Source organism: Trachypithecus francoisi, unplaced genomic scaffold, assembly GCF_009764315.1.
Source record: "Trachypithecus francoisi isolate TF-2019V2 unplaced genomic scaffold, Tfra_2.0 Lachesis_group10, whole genome shotgun sequence".
Taxonomy (NCBI): domain Eukaryota; kingdom Metazoa; phylum Chordata; class Mammalia; order Primates; family Cercopithecidae; genus Trachypithecus; species Trachypithecus francoisi.
The window spans coordinates 34,458,667-34,481,306 of record NW_022681455.1 but is presented as its reverse complement, the minus strand read 5'-3'; the positions used below and the strand labels follow the sequence as shown (position 1 = coordinate 34,481,306).

Here is a 22,640-nt window from a genome sequence, read left to right as displayed (position 1 = left end):
GGGGGCAAGGGGTGTCAGGGAGGGGGCTGGGGTATATTTGCCCTGAGTAATGGGCTTGTGTGACAGCCCTGCCAGGCTGCCAGGGCCAGAGGACCCTCAGAGAGACATCTCACCAGACTGGGGAAGCTGAGACCCAGGTGAGGGTGGGAACACAGTGAGCTGATGGCAGAACTGGGACTGCCCTTGGACTCCTGTGCTGCCCCAGAAGAGATCCCCAGAGGCTGGGGTGCAGGGGGGGTCAGGGAGCCGGAGCAAGGGCTGGGCCTGGGGCTGGAAGAATAGCCGAGAACCCAGAGCTCTGGTCCTGCCTATGCCCCTGAGAAATTCTCCCCAAGGAGCCCTCCCACGGGTCCCACATAGAAATGCCTTCAGAGCCAGGCTGGGTGCAGGAAGGTGTGGCACGGCCCAACGTCACCACACAGGGAGCTTGGCACTGTGGACAACCAGGAACCACGGGCCTCAGCAATCACTTTTGGAATTCTGCTTTAAAAAGTAAAACCTATTTGAAAGCTTCATTCACTCTTTTTTTTTTTTGAAACGGAGTCTCACTCTGTCGCCCAGGCTGGAGTGCAGTGGCCGGATATCAGCTCACTGCAAGCTCCGCCTCCCGGGTTTATGCCATTCTCCTGCCTCAGCGTCCCGAGTAGCTGGGACTACAGGCGCCCGCCACCTCGCCCGGCTAGTTTTTTGTATTTTTAGTAGAGACGGGGTTTCACCCTGTTAGCCAGGATGGTCTCGATCTCCTGACCTTGTGATCCGCCCGTCTCGGCCTCCCAAAGTGCTGGGATTACAGGCTTGAGCCACCACGCCTGGCTGCTTCATTCACTCTTAATCCATGCGTGTGGAACCCTGAATGCCCAGCTCTCCTGGTCAGGGCCTGTCACCAGGCACCCAGGACCTGAATGGGCCAGAGCTCCAGGAGCCTCCAGTATCACCCTCCCCAGTCCAGACATGACCCAGGCCCCTGCAGGGCGAAGGGACCAGGCCTCAGTGGCCCAGTCTATGGATGGTTGGCCAGGACAGCATCCAGTCCTGCTCAGACACCACCCCTACCCTCCTGCATCCCAACCACAAATAGCTCTCAGAGGTCTCAGAAACCTCCAGGGCTGAAGAAGGCGCACAAGACTCAAGATGACAATGTGCAGCCAGGTTGACACAATTCTGGATTTTATCCACAGTCATACAATCACAACTGATATATATATATTTGTATTTATATACCTTTAAATTACACAATCATGTACAAAACAGGTGCATTGCTGAGACCACAGCACTTCTCGGAGTTTCACAAGTGTCGGAACTAATGGGGTCAGGACGCCTAGGGCGGCAGACAGCGGGTGGTGGGGCAGCCCCGGTTCCTTACAGAACCAGGCCGCAGAATGGTGGTTAACTTGGGACAAAACACATTACTCGCCGAGCCCCGCCAGGGCGGGCCCGTGCAGCCTCAAGGGTGCGGGCAGGGGCTACAGGAGGAGGCCGTGGGCATGGCAAGGGGCGCGGCCCCCACCCGCGGTGTTGAGTGCCCTGACACCAGCACTGGCAGGTAGGGCTGGGCCCTGGAGCTCAGGGGGACTTCCAGGTAGGAGACCCTCCTGCTCTGGGGCCCTAAAGAGCCTGGAGACTGAGAGAGTGATCCCAAACAGGGCCCTGGAGGTGGCTGCTCAGGATGGAGGGGGTTTCGAGTCCCTGTCCTGGAGTGGGCAGCTAGAGTGCTAAGAGGGACAGGCTGGAGTCCAGCTGGGGCTGCAGCCCCTCCCCAGGTGCTGGGAAGCCACTGGCACAGAGAGGGGGAGCCCAGGCCCCAAGATGCAGATTGCCAGCTTCCCACCTTTCCAAGGTAAGTGATGAGGGACAGAGGCCCCCTACCCCAGCTCCTGCCTGGGGAAAGGCTGGAGAGACTTCTGCGCTGGAGCTGGGAGGACTGCAGGCTTCCAAAAGCTTGCTTCAGGCTCTGAGGAGCCCAGGACACATCTCAGGCTGCAGCCAAGGCCCAGAGACCAGACAGTGATAAGGAAGGAGGTGCTGGCAGCAGGAAGGAGGTCTGCCTGTCCCTGGGGTGCCATCACCCCTGGCCCTGAGGGAGGCCTGCCCCAGCTCAGGCCCCTGCCAGAGTGTCAGGACCCTCCGTGCCCACACGGAGAAGGTCAGAACCTTGAGGCTGGGGTCTACTACCTCCTAACAGTGGGCTGTTGGGAGAAGCAGCAAGAGCAAAGGAGGACTGAGGGGGAACAGGGCTGGGCTGGCTCTCTCTCTTTACCTGGAGGCCCAGGAGGCCAGATGTGCAGGAGGAAGGAGGGCATCTGCGGTCCAAAGGCCTAGAAGTGGCATCCACTGTAAGCAAGTCTCACCTGGTGCGGCAGGACTTCTCAGCTCCTTGCCCCAGAGGTCCCCAAGAGACTTTTTTTCCAGCTACCCACCCTCATGGAGTTTTGTCCAACCCTGGTCTGCTTCCCAAGACCCCGTAACCCTCTCGTGCGGGAGAGGCTGGTACCTAGCACTCCGGCACTACTGCTCACCAACCAGCAGGTGGGCCCTTCGCTTCCACCCACCCCCAAAGGTCCTTTCACTCTGACCCAGGCTTGGAGAGATGGAAGGGCTGCCAGCAGGGGGAATGTTATTCCGGGGGCCGTGGGGACAAGGAAGAAAGACATGTGACTATCTTCCTCTTGAGGGCCAGGGTTCCTCCTTTCTGCCAAACTCAGCTGCAGGTTCTCCCCTGATGTCTCAGGCTGGAGGCACCCATGGGGCCCTTGCAGGCTCCCCAGGCAGGTCAGAGAAGAGGAGAGATGGTTAGGCCAAGAGCTTTGCAGGTACAAGGCTTGGCCTCATGGAGGCTGATGTGGAACCCAGTGATTTTATGGTTTTTGGATGGACATGGAGGGAGCTTGGGAGGCCAGGGGGACAAGATGACCTGCTCCCCAGCAAATAGGAGGAGGCTGCTACTGTTGCTGGCTTTGCCATCAGTTTGGGGGTCCCCACCCTAGGCCAGGGGACTTATGAGAGGGGACAGGTCCTCTGCAAGTTGCTGAGGGGGTTTGGATCTGCTGAAGAGCCGATGCTCAAAGTGCTGATGGCTGGAAAGAAGGGCCTGGGTAACAGCGTCTTGGTCCCTCAGATGGGCCTGGGGCTGGGAGGGCTGGCACAACCCGGGCTGAGAGCCTGCATGCCCTTCATTCACCCTCCTGTACCCCAGTGACACCATGACTTCCTCCAGCTCACCCCTCTTTCATGTCTGGGGGACCCCTGGAAACCTCCAGCGGGGAAGAGGTCCCACTGGGCCCAAGGGACGCAGTTAGGAGTAGAAGGATGCTCCCCAGGTTAGAGTGGAAGACTAAAGATGGGGAAGCCTCCCTTCCTGGGGTCTGGAGAGGAGGCCTTTGACAGCAGGGTGGTGGAGGAAGGGAAGCAGGGCAGGGGAGGAAGAAAAGGTTAGGAAACCAGGCCAGGGAATGGGACAGGTGCCAGCAGCCTGGAGTGGAGTGGGACGGAGGGAGTGAGGCAGGGTGGAAGGGTCAGGAGACATCTCTCAGGGCTCAGGAGTCTCTTTGGTGGAACCTAAAGAGCAGATGTTGTGATGTTGGGCTAAGTCCTAAGCCTGTTACCTACCCTGGGACCATCATCCCAAGCCCCAGCACCGCAGCCTCCAGGTGGCCCTGCAAATGCTCTGTCTCTGTATACTTTGTTTTGTTCTGTTTTGACTTTTAAAAAAATAAAAGCTTGATCGGAAAATATGTCTGGAACTCTATGGCGAGGGGAAGGAGACGAGAGTGGGAGGGGAGGGGAGGCAGTGGGGAGGAGTGAGGGGAGTATGGAGGGAGGGCCTCTAGATAGCCTCCACGTAGTTGGCAGGGTAGAGGCCCAGCTGCCCGCTGTCCAGCCGCCCACGGCACCAGCCCTGTTCATCCTCTTCGCCCAGCTTCGTGAGTTCGTCTCCTAGGAAAAAGAACACAGCGTGGGGGGTGCCTCAGAGAGAAGGCTGCCCTTCCCTCAACACACCAGTTGCCCTCCAATACCCTCCTCCCGGTTACTGCACTGGGTCTTAGATTCTTAGGCCCTGCCCCTGGAGACCAGCCCCAGTTCTATGCCAACATTCACATGCCACCCTTGGCATAGGGGTCCTGGCCTACTTCAGCCACTCACCTAATCTGGGTGTCGGGTCCGCCCCCAAAATCAGACCTCGCATCCACACTATTCTCAGGTTCTGACTCCGCCCCTGGCACCAACCAATCTAAATCTTGCCCCCACTCCCATCCTGGGCCCAGGTCACGCCCACAACCCAGGCCACGCCCCATTTAGTTCCCTGCAAATCCTCGCAAACCGTCTTCAAATCCTGCCTCTGCCCCACCACATACCCAATCCAGGCCCAAGCCTCTCTTTCAGGCACCGCCCCTGCCCCACCACACACCCAATCCAGGCCCAAGCCTTGCTCAGGCACTGTCCCGCCCAGCCGCCCTACCGGCCTTAAAGCTGAGCTCGTCCTGCTCCTGGCCGTCATAGTCGTAGAGTGCCCGCACTCGCACTCCCTTGGAGTCGTCCTCAAAGGGGTTGGCACCCCCGTTGGCCTCACTGCCCCCAAAGGGGTTCCCACTCTCGTCGTCTGACCACTCGGTGGCGTAGGGTTGGCCTCTGTCGTAGCTGCTAACACTGAGACGCGGAGGGAGGACCCAGCTTCAATGTCTCCCCGCACCACACCCCAAGGGCTAACCACTCCTCCTAATCAGAGCTCTGACCCTGAATTCTACCAAGTCTAGAGCAAGGATTGGCCACATAGGAGGGGTGACCTTCATGAGCTCTTTAAACAGATGTTTAAATGCAGGACCATTTGCGTTATTATTCAGCCCAAGAGGGAGAGGGCATTTAAGGGGACCCCAGGGCACGTCTGAGTCTTCATCCGGGAGGAAGAGTACCACCTAATGATTAAGAGCAAGGATCCTGGAGTCAGACCTCCTGGGCATCATATCTGGCTCTGAGGTTTATTAACTAGCAATGTGACCTTGGGCAAGTCACTTAACCTCTCTGGGTTTCAGTTTCTCCATCTGTAAAACGGGAATATTTACGCACTTGAACCGCGCCACACACAGCAGGTGTTCTCGAAGGATCCGCTATCACTATCTTTTAGAGAGGAGGCTTGGTTCCTATGATCTAGACCAGGGATCCCTAATCCTGGGGCTGCAGACAGTCCGTGGTCTGTTAGGAACCAGGCAGCGCAGCAGGAGGTGAGTGACAGGCGAGGGAGCATTATCGCCCGAGTTCCACCTCCTGTTATATCAGCTGCGCCGTTAGATTCTCATAAGAGCGCAAACCCCTATCGTGAACTGCGCATTCGAGGGATCCAGTTTGCACGTTCATTATGATAATCTAATGCCTGATGATCTGAGGTGGAACAGTTTCATCCCAAAACCACCCCCCTCCCATCGGTGGAAAAATTGTCTTCCACAAAACTGGTCCCTGGTCCCAAAAAGATTGGGGACCGCTGCTTTAGAGTGATGAACTACCACTCTCCTTTAGAGAGGAGACATAGTTGCTATGATCTAGACCATTTCTTGTCTTCTGAAGCACAACTCAGCTGCCCCAGAGTGTGGGTCCCTCTTGGCCCCAGGAAGCTCCACAGGAGGCACTCACCTGCCGCGGTCTCCAGCCTGGGATGTGGACTCTACTGCCCCAGTGGCATTGGTCAGCACCACTCCCTCTGCCTTCTTGGACTGCTTCTCCTTCTTGGTGGTGGTGTGAGGGAGGTCTGGGTTCCACTCCTGGTGGGGCCAGTGGAGCAGTCAGGCTGGGGGACTATGCCCTGAGGCACCTTTCAGCCTCTTCAGGCTCCCCTTCCCATCCCCACATATCCTCACCTCAAACTGGGGCCAGTTCATGGGCATGCCGGGCCCACTGGTGCTGCGGAACCATCTGAGGTCTTCCTGGGCGTCAGCCCCCCGGATGGCCTGCTCCAGCTCACGGTACACATGGATGTAGCTGTGCTCAGGGAAATGGGGGAGGTGGAGGGCACAGATTCACCATGGCCCCTTCTCATCCTTGGTGAGGGACCAGAGTCCACTCAGGGAAGCAGGGTGCTGGGCATGCTGCCCAGCCAGGAATCATGTGGGCTTTGCAAGAAGCAGCTCCGGGCATGCTCGGTGAACTCCCTTCTCCCTCCCACCTTAGGCATTCACCCATCACCCTGCATGTATTTCTAGAGTACCTAGTGTGCGTCAGCTTGCACCCAACAGCCCCTGTGTTTGAAGCCTCATCCCTCTTGACTCCTGCAGCTCTGCCTCCCCTTCCCATCACTATGATGTAGGGCTGGGATGCCCTGCATGCCAGTCACACCATCTGCTGGCTGTGCCTATGCCCTCGGTGCTTGCCATGCCCAGGTACCTGCTGTTCTCAGCCAGGTTGAGGTGCCGTTTGATGTCCAGCAGCACCTCCTTGAGGAAGACCAGCCGCTTTTCCTCGAATTGCTGGCACTGCTCAAACACCTGCTCCATGTTCTCCATGTACTGGGGTGTGGTCTTGCCCACATCTTCCAGCACTTTCTCGTACTTCTCCTGTGTCTGTGGGCACCAGAATGGAGAGAGGGTGACACCTAGCCAGGCCTGCAGCTCCCAGCCACCATCCTTTGCAAGGGGACCCCAGACCCCCTGCTGCCATCCCCGCCTGCCAGCACCTTCTGCACATCCTGCTTGCACTTGTCCACTTTGTCCTGCAGCTTCTTTTGTTGCTCAGGTGTGACCGATTGCTCCGTCTTGCTGTTCATCTCCCGTGTCATGGCCAGCTTCTCCTCTTTGCAAGCCAAATGGTAGGCCTTCTTGGCTGCCTCCAGCTGTGGGGAGGGGGGAATAGGGAGTAGGGTTTTCATCTGTGACCAGCAGCAAACATGGTCATCCATCAACTCCTCCCCTGCCCACTCCCTGGGAGTTGTGAGCCCACACTCTTAAGAGCCAGAAGGGATGCAGGCCCTGGCTCCAGGTGTTCAGGAGCAGCACTCCTCCATTTGTGGCTGTGTCTCTGCTTGGCACTGCCTGCTCCCCTGCAGATACCCTCCTGTCAGGCAGTGCAGTGCCCACCCCATCTGGGGAGCCAGGGGCCAATGTGCCCATCTGCCCTGCTGGTATCTTTCCTGGGGACAGTGCCCTTTTGCCCATGGGTCTCCTTACCCAATGGGCACTGCCCACCCATCTGTGAATATTTCTTCCTGGAAGGCAGTGCTGCTCCCTTGTGGGCACAATTGTGGAGGGCAGTGCCCAGCCCACCCATCCATAGAAGCCCTCCTTGGGATCAGAACCCTCTGATCAGACGGGCCCACCCCACCCCACCCATGGCAGCACCCACTGAGCACCTCTTTCATCTTCTTGGCCCAAGGCTTCTGGGCCTTGCGGAAGCCATCTTCAGCCTCCTTCGTCTCCTTGAAGCCACCCATTATCTGCTTGTGATAGGCGTCCTTCTGCCAGTTCTTCACCTTCTCCAGGTCTTCATTCAGCAGGTTGTTCTTCACCTCCTGGTGCAGCTCGCTCACCTTGTCTGCCTCTGTCATTATGGCACCCCAGGCCCGCTCCAGGCTGCCATACTGTGGGCCTGAGGGAGTGGCAACAGGTCACAGGAACCTCATTGCCCCCTGCCCAGAGGCCCCCCTCACACCTCCCTTCTCTAAGGCTTTTCCCTTCCTGCCATAGCAACAGAAATGCCCTCCTCTGCTCTACATGGCCCCATCCTCTAGGGCCCACATCAGTCACTATCTCCAGGAAGCCTTCCCTGACTGCTCTGCCCTCCTGCCATGGCCTGCAGCCCTCGCTGCATTCTTCTCACAGTATCTGCAGCTGTACCTCCCTCCTCCTTATCTCTCCCGTCAGCATGTGAGCCCCACAGAGTGGGGTCAGAGGGGGACAGCCTGGACCCTGTGAGCTCTGACAAGCCCAGCACAGCGCCAAGCACACAGTAGGTGCTCTAGGAATGTTAGCTGAAGCTTGTGACAGATGCCAGGAGGCCATTGGGGACCAGTCATTCCACATTGACTTGTTGTTTGTGTACTGGCACCAGCTCTGTGCAGGGCACTGTGCTAGGTGGTGCAGGCCCAGAGCCTGCTCTCATGGGGTTTAGAGTATACTGCAAGAGAATAACATGAACAAGTATATGTAAACCGCAACTTGAAACTGTTCTAGATTAAAGGAACCTGAAGACACCATGTATAGAGGCAATGTGCGACTGCGCTAGATCCCGGACTAGCAAGCACAATTGTTATGGTAAATGTGTGTATGAGTTGTATTACATGTCCCAAATTTGATAGTTGAACTCTGGTTACATAAGCAAATGCTCTCGTTCTTAGGAGATACATGAAGAATTTAGGGGTAAACAGGGATAATGGCTCCAGCTTACTCTCAGAAGGTTCGGAACATATGCATATCAATAAACAGTCGGTGACAAAACAAACGTGAGGCCAGTGAGTCTGGGGGAAGGGTGTGTAGGAATTCTGTGTGCTACTGTTGCAGCTTTCACAAAGTTTGAATTATTTTAATATAAAAAAGTGTTTTGCTTTTTTTTTTTTAATCCAACCTAAAGTTGTACAAAATACAGATGAACAGGTAGGCCTGGTTTGATCTAGCAGGGAACAGCGCCTGAAAAGGTCCTGTGGCTGGTAGATGCAGAGTATGGTGCATGCAAGCAGCCGGGGCTCCCAGGACCCAGACCGAGGGGGCCGGTGACGGCCGGGGGTCGCGCACGATGTGCGCCTGTGGGAGCACCTTTCTCGATGAGCTGGCGCCAACGCTTGGCCCAGTCCGTGAGCTGCTGCCCGTACGCCTTCTCGATCTTGGCGCGCTCCTGCACGCAGTTCATCAGGTCGTTGCATAGACGGTGGCCGTCATCGATGCGCTTCACCGTCCGCTTGTAGTTCCCCACCTGGCGGCCAAACAGCGAGCACCACTCCCGCGGGTTCCTAGCGTCCCCTGCCCCGCCCGCTGCAACCAGCACGGCCACGCCCACTGTCTCCCGCCCCGCCGTCCCGCCCACGGCCTCCGGCCCCGCCCCCGCCCCCAGCCCCGCGGCCCAGCCGCAACGCACCAGGGAAACTAACTTTCGGAGGCTCCAGCACCCTGCGCCAGGCCCCACCGTCTACACGCACCCTCACCCCAATTTAAACATGATTTCCTCGCTGCCACAAAATGCAGAAGGATTTTTAGAATTTGGACTTGGGCTGGAATGAATTATTCATTTTGTTTTTGCGAGTTAAATCTATTATATTTATATAGAGTCATATAAGCGTTGAGTTGAGCTGCAGCTTCTTGACATAATATTATGTTTTGTAGACATCTCATTAAACGCTTATTAATTTAGGTTTGGCAGTTTTCGTCTTGGGTTTCGTGAGCCAATAGCAATTTTTTCCCTCCAGGTCTCAGATATTTCCGAAGGTTCTGAAAATGCTGGCTTCTGGCCGCGCCTTAAGGGGCCCCGTGGGGCTCTGGGAGCTCACTCCCTCTCTCTGTGTCCAGCGCTCCACCCCTGCCCACCTCAGCATCAGGGGCGAGCCAGGGAAACAGGAACAGCTGGGAAAGGCTGTGCCGTACCTGCCTGATGGAAATGCCAGAGTCACAAAGGGCCTGTTCCCACATTGTGAAATGCCACAGGCTCTCTCTGGGGCAGCTGTGGGGAGAGAGGGGCTCCTGGCTCAGTGGGCAGTGCTCTTGGGCCACTTCATGGCTACCGCTGCCTGTTGGACACCCAGGGCTTTGGAGGGGCCTGGGGGACTGGGGAGTGGGGCCTGAGGTCATGGGGTGAGTAATAGGGGAGCCTGGCCTCCAAACAGCCACGCTGTCTGGTCCCCAGAACCTGGAGATCATGAGAGCCTCACCTCCCAGAAGCTGTCGGTGGTCTCCTCTGGAGCCAGTGAGGCCTCATCGTAGGAGCCGGACATGGTGTAGCCGCAGGGGGATGGACAAGTGCGGAGCTGCGGTTAGCAGGCTCAGCTGCTCATGCACTGGGAGGGCAGGAGAGAGATCCATGGAGATGAGAGAAGGGCCTTCCACCCTTTGCCCCATTCCAGTCCTGGGTCCCCAACCCGATGGGATGGAGCTCCATGGGAGGAGGTTTGCATTAGGATGTCAGCTTCCTGTCCAGAAACTAGCTCGCCAGACCTAGAGTAACCCCAACAGTCGCCCTGTAGCACCCTCATGCCCAACTCCCCATCCCTCCTCCTTCCCCCTCCCTCGAATCCATCCTCTAGCTCCAATATGAGCACCTCCACTCAGAAGCCAGCCCCAGCCCCAGCCCCCAGAGCTGGTTCTGTCTCCTGGACTGTTGGAGCCCAGGCTCAGCGCCTCCTCAGTTATCTGAGCCCTGGGACCCTGTAAATGCCCTTCCGGCTGCCCTTGCTGCCAACCTCAGCAGCCCCCATTAGCTCCTTACAAATCTCCTGGGAATCCCAATGTGTGGTGTCCTGGCCCACAGGTCACACCACCAAGATCTCACAGGTCACACCACCAAGATCTCACAGGTCACACCACCAAGATCTCACAGGTCACACCACCAAGATCTATGGGAGCATCTGGGGTGGCTGTGTCTGCCCTGGATCTGTCGGCAGGCATCACGGTTATCCAATCTAGGCCGTGCGCTGCCCCAGGGCCGCGGTGGGTACTCCCCTCCTCCCCTCCCCCAGCCAGGCCTCGCTGTTACCCCAGGCAAGAATGGCTCAGTAGTCAGGAGCCAGGACTCAGAGGGCCAGGGGCCTGGTTTTCAAAGAGGCAGCAGAGTCCAGGCTGGGCCTGGTCCGGCTATGAGCTGCCAGCCTCTAGCTGGATCCCGGCACTAGGGGACACCTTCTTGCTTCTGCACTGCAGTCCCAGGACTATGAACCCTGACAGTGTGGATGCTCAGGGAGGGCTGGCCTCTGCAAGATTCAGCCCAACCTGGGGGTCCAGGGAACCCCCAGCCCTTACCAGCAGCTGGCTCTCAGGCTCAGGGCAGGGGCAATAACACGTAAGAATGGTTGGCTGAGGATGTCCCTTCCCCTAGGGTTCCCCATCTGTCCGGGGCCTGGGGCTCTTTCCCAGTAATAACCCCATATTGCCTCTTGCACCCCTCAGGCATCTAAACATATTTTGTTCCCTCCCTTTTAGAAGAACCACAGACAGACTTTCCCATAAACACGCACAGTGGGGATGGGTGAGAGGGAGGACGGCTGGATTTCATCAAGGGACAAAGAAATGAGTCTGAATTTTTCTTTTCTTAACTTGGCACTTTTCACTTATAAAGCAGTACTTGTTTCATAAGGAACATTCTAAATTTAGATACAGAGAAGTAAAAAGCAGGGATGTTTAAGGAAGCATGGTCAGCCAGGTGAGCTAGGTATCCCTGGGGCCACAGTCCCTTCTAGAACCCTTAATGTCACACAGAACTCTGCCCCGACCCCTGGTAATGCATAGCTGCCAGTGGGCTGGTGGGGGTGGGCAGGAGCTGGGTGGAGGGTAGAGGCATTCCTCGTGGGAACAAAGGTAGAACCCGAGTCATTTGTCTCTCACCCACGGTAATGGGAAAGTAACTTAATACCATACAATTGTCATTGATACAATTATGGGGTACACACCCTTCACCCAGCAACACCACTTCTAGGAATTTACTTCCAGTCAGTCAGCCAGATGATGCACAAGATTATTTACTACAGTACTGCTTGTAAACGCAAAAGGCCGGAAACAGCCCAAATACCTGTCCACAGAGGGCTGGGTCAGTAAGTTATGGTGCAGGCCTGTCTTGGAAGCTCTGCTCCTGAATGGAACCTTCCCCAGACCACATCACTAAAGCAAAAAGAGCAAGGTGTTGACCCGTGTGGCTGGGCAAAATACATAGGTAGGGAGTGTTTTGGGAGGACCACAAGAGAAACTGGTGATGGCGACCCTCTTCAGGGAATGGGGTGGCCAGGGTATGCAGGGGGAGGGAGACTCTTCTCTGTAGGTCCTTTCGTGCCCTTTTAATTTTGCCTCATGTGCATGAATTTTTTAATGTGCCTCGTGTGTATATTTTTGAAACCCTCTGGCCTGTGCTGGGGGAGAGCTGAGGGAGCTGGGAACCAGGATGGAGGGTGCTGTCAGCATGGAGGGAAGGGACAGTGCAGCTGAGACCTGGTATGTCAGGCCAAAATGCCCGATGGCTGAGACCACTCTCCACCTCGTCCAGAAAAGGCCAGGCCCAAGGCTCTTGGAACTTGCTGGGGTCCACCCTTGGTGTTGGCAGGTAATGCGTCTCTGCAGCTTCCAGCTGAGGGAGCATGCGTAGTGGAAACAGCTCCAACCTCGGGGTCCCTGCTCTGCTACCAACCTGCTGTGTGGCCATGGGCAATTCTCAGGCCTTTCTGGGCCTTGCTGGGAAATGAGGATGATATGACTGACTGAAGATTAGATGAGGTGGTTAGTGTCCAGCCCATGGCAGACTCCAGGCCCTCGCAACTCCAGCCTCAGTTCTGACCCACACAGGGGTGGGCTCAGGAACAAGAGCCAGGAGAAAGTGTGTGGACCTCTGTATCATGTGGCTAGACACACGTTCCCACCCCACCTCTGCCTCTTCCAAACTAGCCTCACACCCCCACCCTGGGGGCAGGCAGGAGGCTCAACTCTGGACAAATGCCATGTCCTTCTTGAAGGGCAGTTGGTACCTGCTGTCACGAAAAAGGCTGCATCTCTCACCGCCAGAAAGGGATGTGGCTGGCACCTGGCACTCCCTGTGGGCACACTCGACATGCTCTTAACCTTCCTCAACCTTTCAAAGGGGCACGAGGCCCATCTGCCTTCTCTCACCAGTGGCTGTGAGGCTAACTCAGCCCTGAAGACCCTTTAGTGTCTCAATAAGTGACAGCTGGCATTGATTGGGCACGTACCATTTACATGTCGAATCTACCTCCTCTAATCCTCACCACAATCTGACCAGGCGGATTCTGCTGTCACCCCACACTGTAGCTGAGAATCCAGGGACTCAGGGATGTAACAGGGACAGAGCTTGTCCAGGTACCAAGGGGAGAAGTGAGCCCAGGGCATCACAGCATCCATCCCTGCGTGATCTTATGATTTAAGGCTGTCACAGCAATGATAGTGGCCAGCAGGCAGTGAGGGCCGAATGTCCCACACACGGTGCACAGCACTGCATGTGGGAGTTCAATGAATAGACAACGGCCGTGTGACATGGGAACTGCTGTTACACTGAGCAGCGAAGTAACCTGCCAGAGGCTGCTAAGTGTGATGATTAATTTCAGGGGTCCGCTTGATGGGATTAGGGGGTACCTGGAGAGCTGGCGAAGCATTATTTCTGGGTATGCCTGTGAGGGTGTTTCGGAAAGAGGCTGGCATTGTAATCAGTGGACTGAGGAAGGAAGATCTGCCCTCATGCAGTGTGGGTGGGCACCACCCAATCGGCTGAGGGCCCAGAGAGAAGGAAGAGGCAGAGGAAAGGTGAGTTCTGACTCTCTTCTGGAGCTGACACGTTCCTCTTGCCCCTGGACATCAGATCTCTAGGTTCTGTGTCCTTTGGACCCAGGGACTTTGCATGAGCAGCCCCTGCGGTCCTCAGGCCTTTGGCAGATTGAGAGTTACCCCACTGGCCCCCCAGTTCTTAGGCCTTTGGACTTGGAGCCATGGTACTGGCCCACCTGGCTCAGCAGCTCACAGACGGCGTAACATGGGACTTCTTCGCAATCATGTGAGTCAGCTCCCCTAACAAATCCCCTCTCATCCATCCTTTTCTACCTTCCTATCTATCCATCTGTCATCCATCCATCCATCCATCCACCCATCCATCCAATTGGTTCTGTCTCTCTGGGGAGCCTAATACACACAGCCTGGGAAAAGTGCAACTGGGACTTGAGCCCAGCGTCCAGATCCAGAGCACACACTCCTGACCACCACACTATCATTACATAGAGAGGTGTTGACATTAACATTGGCTATCACTAGCTAGTGTTTACCGAGTGCCTACTGTGTGCTAGGTACTGCTCTAGACGCTTTATGTGTGCCTTATTTTCATTTACAGATGGGGAAACTGAGGCACGGAGTGATTAAAATAGTGCACCCATGGCCTTTGAGACAGTAAACAGCAGAGCTGGGATTCAATCCTCGCTCCAGCCAAAGCCCCTGCTGCATGGCCCCTGCTGAGCCTCATTCCCCGGGACCCCCGAGGGAGAGCAGAAGCAAGGCTTACTGAGCACTTCCTCAGGACAGGCCCTCGCACCCAGCACCTCATTCATTCTCGCAGCAGTCCTCACAGGCAGGGGCTTTCTCTTTTTCTTCTTGCGGAGACCAACACTCAGAGAGGTAAACCAAGATCACACGGCTATAGGATGGCAGAGTGAGGATTGACCCTGGGGCCTGTGCAGCACAAAGTAGGATTACAACCCAGACTCTGGAGCCAAATAACCTGGATTCGAACCCTGGCTCTCGCATGTATGGGCTGTGAGACTGCGTGGATCTCTTCCTCTTCCCAGGCCTCGGCGCCCTCATTGGTAAAATGGGCTGTTGCAAGGATTAAATGGAGCACTAGACCTCGGGCCACTGGACCGCGCCTGACACACGGTGAGCTTTCCACAAGTGTCGGCGCTCACTCTCCATCCACCACTGCCGTTGCCTGTAGTGGGGGCAACAGCTCCATCTCAGGGGCAGCCCTCTCTTTCTGTGGAGCCAGGAAGGGTCTTGCCTTTCTTGTCCATGAGGATGATGCAGCCTGTGAAGTGCCGAACGGGGGGTGCAGGGCTCTGGAGCCAGCTCCCCCAACTACTACCAGTGAGATGTGGGCCAAGTCTGTAATGGAGGCCTCAGTGACAAAGAAGCCCCAGGGTAAAAGCGTCTCTCCTCAGGCCCAGGCATCTCCTGACAGCTGCCTCTAGGAGAAGCTGGAAGGCAGGGCCCTCAGCTGTGTTCCACCTACTCCTGGCTTGAGGAAGGGACAGAGGAATTAAGAGCATGAGCCCGGAGAGGCCAGGCCTGGTGTGGTCCAAGGCGCTGTGTGGATTCCTACCTCAGTGGTCACCAACCACAGGCCTGGGAGTCACCCAGCTGCTCCCAGACACCAGCAGGTCCTGAGCCTCCACCTCCTGCCTGTCCTTGCCATATTATTCTCCACAGCCCTCGTCACCAGCAGACACGCCATCCACGGCACGGCATTCATCACGTTGCATGTCCTCCTTCCCACAGGAATGTCACTCAGTCCGGTCAGCGGTGTTTATCTGTCTGGTTCTCTGCTGTATTCCCAGCATCCAGTGTAGTGCTGGCCATATAGTATGTGCGCAGTGCACTTTTGTTGAATGAATGAATAAATGCCAAGGACCTTCTGCACATTCACTTAATAAACCGCAGAAATGATGAATTTTCTATCCCAGAGCCAGACACAGCTACCTGCACACAGTGGGCACCCAGCCAATGTTGACAATGATGATGATGATACAACCAGAGCCAGGAGCCAGGAGGAGGTCCCGAGTCCCACCCACCTTCTGTCTCCAGGCCGGGCTTCTCCTGGAGATCCCTTCCCTCCTCTTGGCCAGCCCTCAGGGCCCGGTTCCAGGGTCTCCTCTTCCCTGTGGTCCCAGGACCATCCTGCCCTCAGCATGGCACCCTCTGTCTTCAGGGGTGCTGCAGCACGCAGGTAGCATCGACGACACAGCAATTTTGAGTGCCTACTGTGTGCCATTGTGAGCACCTCCTCACACGCTTTATCTCCAAACCTCACAGCCCACTGAGATGGCTGTTGTCTTCCCTAGTCTACAGACGAGTACCTGAGTCTCAGAGAAGTTAGATAACTTGTCCAAGGTCACACAGCAGGGAGGAGTCAGAGCCAGACTCAGACCCAGGGATGGTCCTTCCCCTGCCCCTGCTCCCAGCTCTCTGTGGGTGTCACTCCAGCCCTCCTGGCCTAAGGCCTTCTCCCCTGCTTGGAACAGGCTCAGCTCAGGGACAGGGCCATGGAGAAACCAGAGCTGCCTGCCTCTCCCCCAGGGTCTCAGGTCCCACAGACATTCCCAGCAGTGCCCCCCCAACCCACCCCTCGCCTCACCCAGAGATAGACCGACAGGCTCACAGCGCCTGGCCTGGGGCCACACAGGGCCTCTGAGCCATCTCTGGGAGCTGGGGGGCTCCGAATGCAGCGGGGAGGAGTCAAGGCAGCTGAGATGCACCGCATCCACTAGAGCCTCTGCCCCTTTGCTCATGTCTCCCCATAACCCAGCCTAGAGCGTATGCCATCCTCCCTCCTGTCACTCACCCCTCCCCCAGAAAAAGCCTGCTTCCCTTCAAGGGCCAGCTCAGTCCCTGTCCCTCCAGGAGGCCTTCCCCAAATACCCCAGCCCTCGCCTACCCCTCCCCTCATCTGACACCAGCCCTGTGGTGCCATTCTTAGGCATGCTCTGCCCTAAACAGTCTTGCTGGTTCAGGAGTGGCAACCTGGTGTCCCAAAAAGTCGATTAGCACAATAGTTAACAGCACCAAGGGGCCAGACAGAATGTCTGGAGATGAGGTTCAAATCCCAGCTCTGCCACTGACCTTGGCAAGTTAGTTAAACTCTCCGTGCCTCAGTTTCCTCATCTGCAAAATGGAGGTGATGATAGCACCTACCCCATGGGATTGGTGTAGGAGGAAATGAGTGCACATAAGGTCCAGAGTTCACCTGCAGTATTATGGGTATTAACAGGTACAGAGTCTTCATGACAGGAGCCTCATCTCTCTGGATCACCTGGCTCCCCTTCTCCCCTCCTCAGCTAACACCCCCAGAGTCCTTCCAGGACTGTTGGGCCTCACCTGGGACCTTCAGATATGCAGGTCCCCCATGAAAGGAAGATCTCAGGCCTGGCTTCCTCTTGCTTTCCCAGTCCCCTGGACCTCCATCCCTTCTAACCTGGGGTGTTCTAGGCAGTCCCCAAGGGGCCTGCTCATTAGAAATGATGATCCCAAGGTGAGGAGGAAGGAGGAGGATGGAAACATAAATAGGGAGACTCAGGGAGGCAGAGCTCAGACCTTACTCAAGGTTGGAGGGCTCCAGAGAGGCCCAGGGCGGAGGGGACCAGGTGGGCTCATCCCAGCTAGGAAGGGCCACAAGGCACCCCTTGGTGGTCCACCTGTGAGAACAGGCAAGCCTCAGACACAGCCTCAGGCACCCCAGCCTCTGTGGCTGGCCCCTCCTCCTCCCTAGCCCACTCCTGGTCTGACCTTTCACCCTTCACCATCCCTGTGCTCTCCCTTCCTCCTCTGGCCACCCTCTTAGGAGCCCAGACCCTCTCTCTCTCCTCCCGAAAATTACCCCAAAAAGCCCACATCCCTCCCCTGCTTTCAAGTCAAGTAGACAAGACACCATTTTGCACAGCCCACATCTTTAGAGGGCCTCTAAGCCTGTTTCAGGTGGGGCAGGTTCATCAGGGAATAAGACCAGCCCTTCCCTCATGGAGCTTACACTCCAGCACAGGCAAAAAGCCAAGAAGCAAATATAATAAATATCACCACATTAGGTGGTGACAACAGTTCAGAGAAAACTCAGCCAGCGTGAGGGACAGGGCAAAGGGTAGTGGAGAGCCACTGGAAGGTGGTGTATATATACCCCAGCTCCCCTGCCCTCCTGGACTGAGTCAAAGGTGTGTTCAAAATCTCTCCCAGAGCTCCCCAACTGGAGTGAGCTGAATTACCTGCAGTGGTAACTTGCTTGGTAAAGCACCCTGTTTTGGCTGCCTATTTCCCCGTCTCATTTCCCCACCCTCAGTGTTTCTGTGGGCCACCTCCTACATGAATCATATCCTTGTCTTGGGGTTGGCTTCTGGGGGAGCCCAGAGTGAGATGCCCACAGATGGGGAGGCAGGGGCAGGAGCTTGTTGGGAAGGCAGGGCCCCCTCCTGTCTGCTCTGGGGCATCTCTTTTCTCAAGACCAGTTAGCACACACTTGGCTGCTCTGCAGGGATGCGTCTGTCTGTCCTGTGCCCACTGCCTCTGTGGCTGCCTAGAGAGCAGGGGCCACGCCGCCCTCTCTGTCAGCAGCACTCCTGGTGGGAGCGCAGCACGTTTTTGCAACACAGGGAACACAGGGATGAGTTCCGACCAGGAAGAAGGGGCCGTGGCCCTCCCACTTCAGTGGCTTGTGTTGGGGTGCTTGCGGCTCGCTCTCTTCCCGGGCCTGGCCTGGCAGAGCTGCTGTGGCCACAGCTGGAGTGGAGAAAAGGAAGACGTGCGGACCCGGGCAGGCCCAGCGTCCTGTCTGACCCAATGTCCCTGAGGCAATGGCCCAGGTAGGTGGGCATCATCTTCCCCTGTGAGGACGGAATCATAGGCCCCCACGACAGCACAGACACTGAGCCAGCCCCCAAGGGAGACACTCCTGGCTTTACACTGCAGCCCTGATTCTCAGGGTGCAGAGCTGGGCTATAGCAGTGAATAAGACAGAAAACCGCCTCCCTTGTGGGGCTGACATTATAGAGGGGCTGAGCAGGCAAGAAACGAGATAAATAAGTGGTAATCAAGGATATTAGAAGGTGACAAGGGCTGTGAAGGAAAGCAAGGCAGGGGAGGGGACAGGGAGGGAAGATGGAGGAGAGGAGTGGTGCTTTTGTTTGCAGGACGGCCACAGAAGGTCATTCTGAGCAGGTGGCCTTGGAGCAAAGGCCTGAGGGAGATGGGGAGGGAGCCAGGCAGAGCACTCAGGCAGCCTGAACAGCCCATGCAAAGGCCCTGGGGCAGAAGCTGGCTGCCAGGGTTGAGGAGCAAGGGGGTCATGTGGCCTGCGCAGATGAGGGAAGGGGAGGGGTGAGGCTGAAGAGGTTGAGGGAGGGGACTGGGGAGGGCCTTGTAGGTCAGAAGGAGGCCTTTAGCAGAGTGACATGGAGCCACTGCAGGGTTTGGGAAGAGGTGGGATGTGATCTGGCTTCTGTTTTAAAGGATCTATGGCTGCTGGGGGAAGAGCAAACCACGGTGGGGCAGAGTGGGCAGGGAAGCTCTAGGAGGTGGCTGCAGTCCCCCAGGTGAGGGAAGATGGGGGCTCAGAATAAGGAGGTAATGTTAGAAGGAGTGGGAAGAGGCTGGAGTCTGGAAGTGCTATGGCATTCCAGCCAACAGGATCTGCCAATGGTTTGGATGTGACGGTGAGATGAGAAGTCAAGGATGGCTCCTGCCGGACCAGCTGGCAGACAGAGCTGCTGTTTGCTGAGCTGGGGATACTGAGGGAGGAACGGTGTTGGAGGGGATGGGAGCTCAGTTCTGGAGCCCTGAGATGCCCACGGACAGCCAGCTGGAGATACCTCCTCACCGTTGCCAGCTCCTGCATGGGGGTCAAGGGCAGTGAGGAGGGACCAGCCAGGAGCCAGATTGTTCCTGTGTCTCAGGCCCCAGCCCCTGCTGAGCTCTAGGCCTCTCAGTGCTCCTGGGGCCTCCCTCAAGCTCCCTTTCACATGAGAAGGTCTGCTGGGGGAGGTCAAGTCTCAATCCGGCTTCCAGGTGGGTGCCCTGGGCTGTGGGTGCGTTGTGTGCAATGAAGTGGGGCAGGGAAATGTATCCCAGAAGCCCATCCTGGTGGACTCACTGCCCCAGAATCTGGTGGCAAGAATGTGGGAGAAAGACAGAGCAAGCACAGGCAGCCCCAAGCCGACCTGTGAAGCAGCAACCTGACAGGGAGGGGCCTGGGCCCAGACGAGGCAGGCCAGGGGCGGGAGGTCAGGGCCAGGCCTGGAGGGCCTGCTGAGTGGACAGACACTCCTTCAGCTCTCACCCAAAGAACCTGCCCTCCAGGCCTCACCAGCCCCTGCTCCAGTGGAGGTGGGGGCAGCTGCTGACAGGCAACTGAGGCCAGCAGGCCCTGCTGCAGGAGGTGAGGCAGGGCAGATACCAGCTCCCACCCTGGTCGGGGAGGAGAGTGCAGGGTTCGGAGGAGCAGGGGCAGGCAGTGTCAGTGCGCACAGGCGAATCTGCATCCCATTTCTGCCAACCCGAGACCTGCCCTTCTTCCTCCTAGGCCCTTGATCCCAAAGTGGGAGCCCCCAAGTCCAGCACTCTGTGGATGTGCATCTAATGTTTGCAGAAATGAGCAGAGCCACACCAGCTTCTCAGCGTGTATTCCCTTCCCCATCATGCGACCCCTCCTCAGCCCCTGCACCAGGCCCTCTGACTCGAGTGCCAGGGGAAGGGGTCACCTCACACTGTGGTCCAGCGAAAGACCCAGCTGGGCTCTCAGGGGATGCGGCAGAGAAAGCAGGTGGAGAAGGGCAGGACCTTAAGCACGCCCATAGTTGCACACATCAACCTTCTGCCCCCTCTCAGGCTAGCATCTCCTCCCTATGCCACCCAAGGAGGCTCAGCTTCATCCAGGGCAAACCTGGACCAGGTGTGCCCCACCTGTGCACTCTTGTGGGCCCCCTCCTGTCCCCTCCCTGCCCAGAGTTGGGACAGAGGGCCCAGCTCCTCCCCTGCACCCCACCCCGCCCCCTCCTGAGCAGCCGGCAGAGGCTCCTCCGCAGTGGCAGTGCCGGAGAGCTCCCCCAGCAGCAGGAGTCTGTCCCCAGGAGCACTGCAGCAGGGGGACGAAGAGCGCAGGAGGGAGGGCCACAGGCACTCTCACCCCATCAGAGGCCTGCTCCCTGGTGCCCCAACTTGGAGGCCCTGGGCTTGCTGGGGATGGGCACGGGGATTCTTTGGGAGATCAAGGGTTGGGGAGAGTTCACTAAGTCTCCAGGGAGAACGAGGAAGGGCAAGGGCCTGAGGATGGGGCAGGAGGTAGATGCCTCTGACCTGACCAGGGGGCTCTAAGCCCAGTGCCTGAGACCATCCAGGGCCAGCAGGGAGGCTCTGGCGTCATCGGGAGATCGTGGGAGGTGAGTCTGCTTATCCCAAACAGCCAGAGCCTAGCAGTGCCTTGAGTGGGACTGGGGCATCCTTACTCCTCCCTGCCCTCTGCCGCCTACCCTGTCTAGCTTCAGACTGTGGGTCCCTGGAGGCTCCAGCCTCCATCGGCCTGCTGCCCCAAGGAGGGGGCATGGCTGCAAAGTCAGGACCTGTGGCGGTGGTGGAGACAAGAGGTACAGAGGAGGAAAGACAACAGGGACAGTCCCCCGATGAGGAGGATCAAGGCTCTGACGAGACCTCTCAGGATGCTGGCTGCACCCCACAGCCCACTCCCCAGCTGGGTCCCTGGCCCAGCCCCTCCGGATGGCCTGTTTGGCTCCTACCAGGTGCCGCCGGTAGGAAGGCAGGGCAGTCCCGTTCCCCACTCTCCACACAGCCTCTTCCAGCCATCGAAATGCCTACCTGGGCCTGTGTGGGCACCAAGCTGCGGGCAGGTAGGAGCTTACTGCCCCCGCTGGGCCAGGCCAGGGCCGGAGGGGCTGACTGTCTTCCTTCTCCTCCGTGGTGGCGGGCGGAGAGGGGGCCTGGCGCCGGGCTGGGGGCTCGGTCCTCTAGGGTTCCCTCCACTGCTCACTCAGGAAGGCAGCAGCGCCAGAACTGCAGGAGCCAGCTCCCTCCACCGCTGCCTCCTCCCCACTCCCCCCTCCCGACCCGCCTCCTTCTCCAGCCACCCACCTCCTTCTGCTCGTTTCTATGGCAACTGGGCAATGCTCTGCACAGACAGTCTCCCTCCCATGTACAGCAGGGGACGCCCGCCTCCCGCACGGCGCCGGCGCCGCATCAACATGGGCACACACGCACACACTTCACGGCCACAGACAGGCTGGTGGGTACACAGGCTCAGCCGCCACCCTCGCCTGGGGAGCCCTGCTCCATCCCCTTTCTTCCCTTTCTCCCCAAGATCCCACCTCCCAACCGTCCTTCCAGACAGCTGCACATTTCCATGCACTTCGCTTGGGTCCTTAAAATCTCAGCGCATGCTGCTCTGTGAGGCATTTCTATTTGTTTAATCATTTATTCTCTCATTTGATGAAAACTCAAAAATTTGAGTTTTTCTAGACCAGGCTGAGTGTGAGAGATGCTCATGCACAACCTCGTGCCATGAGACTTCATACCCATTTTACAGATTGGAAGCTGAGGGCCACAGCAGTAAAAGAATTTGAGTGTCGAAGGTTCCTGGGCTAGCTGTCGGCACTGAGACCTTGTGATGCCAGTTCCGACGCTTCTCCCACAGGCCATGGCTGCCACACACCAGTCAAGTGCACACAGGGGTGGCCCATACACACTCATGTGTGTCCAGGCCACGTGCACCCCAACGACACATTTACAGATACAAACACCCATTACATGTATTTGCACACATGCATTTCCACAAGTCTGTGTATCTTCCTACACATGCACCTATAACACACACACGTAACTGTGACACTAACATCAGCATATGCACATCTTGAAGACACGCGCACACACATCTACATGGATTCAGAACCTGTAACACACAAACCCTTCCTATACAAACTCAACGCGGCACACACAAGCCCTGATGCTAGCCTCATGGGCGGGGTTCAGTGATGGGAGTAGAAGTGTCAGGATCAAGGGGCTGAATAACAAGTGGCCTCCCAGGGGAGGATTTGCCTGTCTGCTCCGCCCCACCTGGGGATCAGGCACTAATCTGATCTTAGCAGTGCCTCGGCTCTGCTGCTGAAGGGGAATGCGGTGGGGGTGGAGACCGGGCCCACCCTCCCTCAGTCTCATTCTGAAAATCCTCACTAGATCCCCCCTAGAGCCCCCTCAGCCTAGGGGGCTCACACATATCCC

At 57.2% G+C, this 22,640-nt stretch overlaps 1 protein-coding gene across 4 annotated transcripts in view; it reads right to left on the bottom strand.

Annotated features, from left to right (window-relative positions):
• Window positions 1-1,150: 1,150 nt before the first annotated feature.
• Window positions 1,151-22,640, bottom strand: part of PACSIN1 (protein kinase C and casein kinase substrate in neurons 1) — a 75,626-nt gene continuing 54,136 nt past the window's right edge. For 2 of the 4 annotated variants that reach the window (XM_033216849.1, XM_033216851.1), the window contains exons 2-10: window positions 9,836-9,961; window positions 8,730-8,886; window positions 7,331-7,566; window positions 6,659-6,814; window positions 6,370-6,545; window positions 5,847-5,967; window positions 5,623-5,750; window positions 4,457-4,644; window positions 1,151-3,933 (exon numbers count right to left, since the gene is read on the bottom strand). In XM_033216849.1, coding sequence (XP_033072740.1) covers window positions 3,824-3,933; window positions 4,457-4,644; window positions 5,623-5,750; window positions 5,847-5,967; window positions 6,370-6,545; window positions 6,659-6,814; window positions 7,331-7,566; window positions 8,730-8,886; window positions 9,836-9,898 — 1,335 coding nt within the window. In that variant the 5' untranslated portion in view covers window positions 9,899-9,961 and the 3' untranslated portion in view covers window positions 1,151-3,823. Of the gene's footprint in view, window positions 3,934-4,456; window positions 4,645-5,622; window positions 5,751-5,846; window positions 5,968-6,369; window positions 6,546-6,658; window positions 6,815-7,330; window positions 7,567-8,729; window positions 8,887-9,551; window positions 9,642-9,835; window positions 9,962-21,224; window positions 21,442-22,640 lie in introns of those variants that run through there. The other 2 variants (XM_033216850.1, XM_033216852.1) reach the window with 2 other exon arrangements.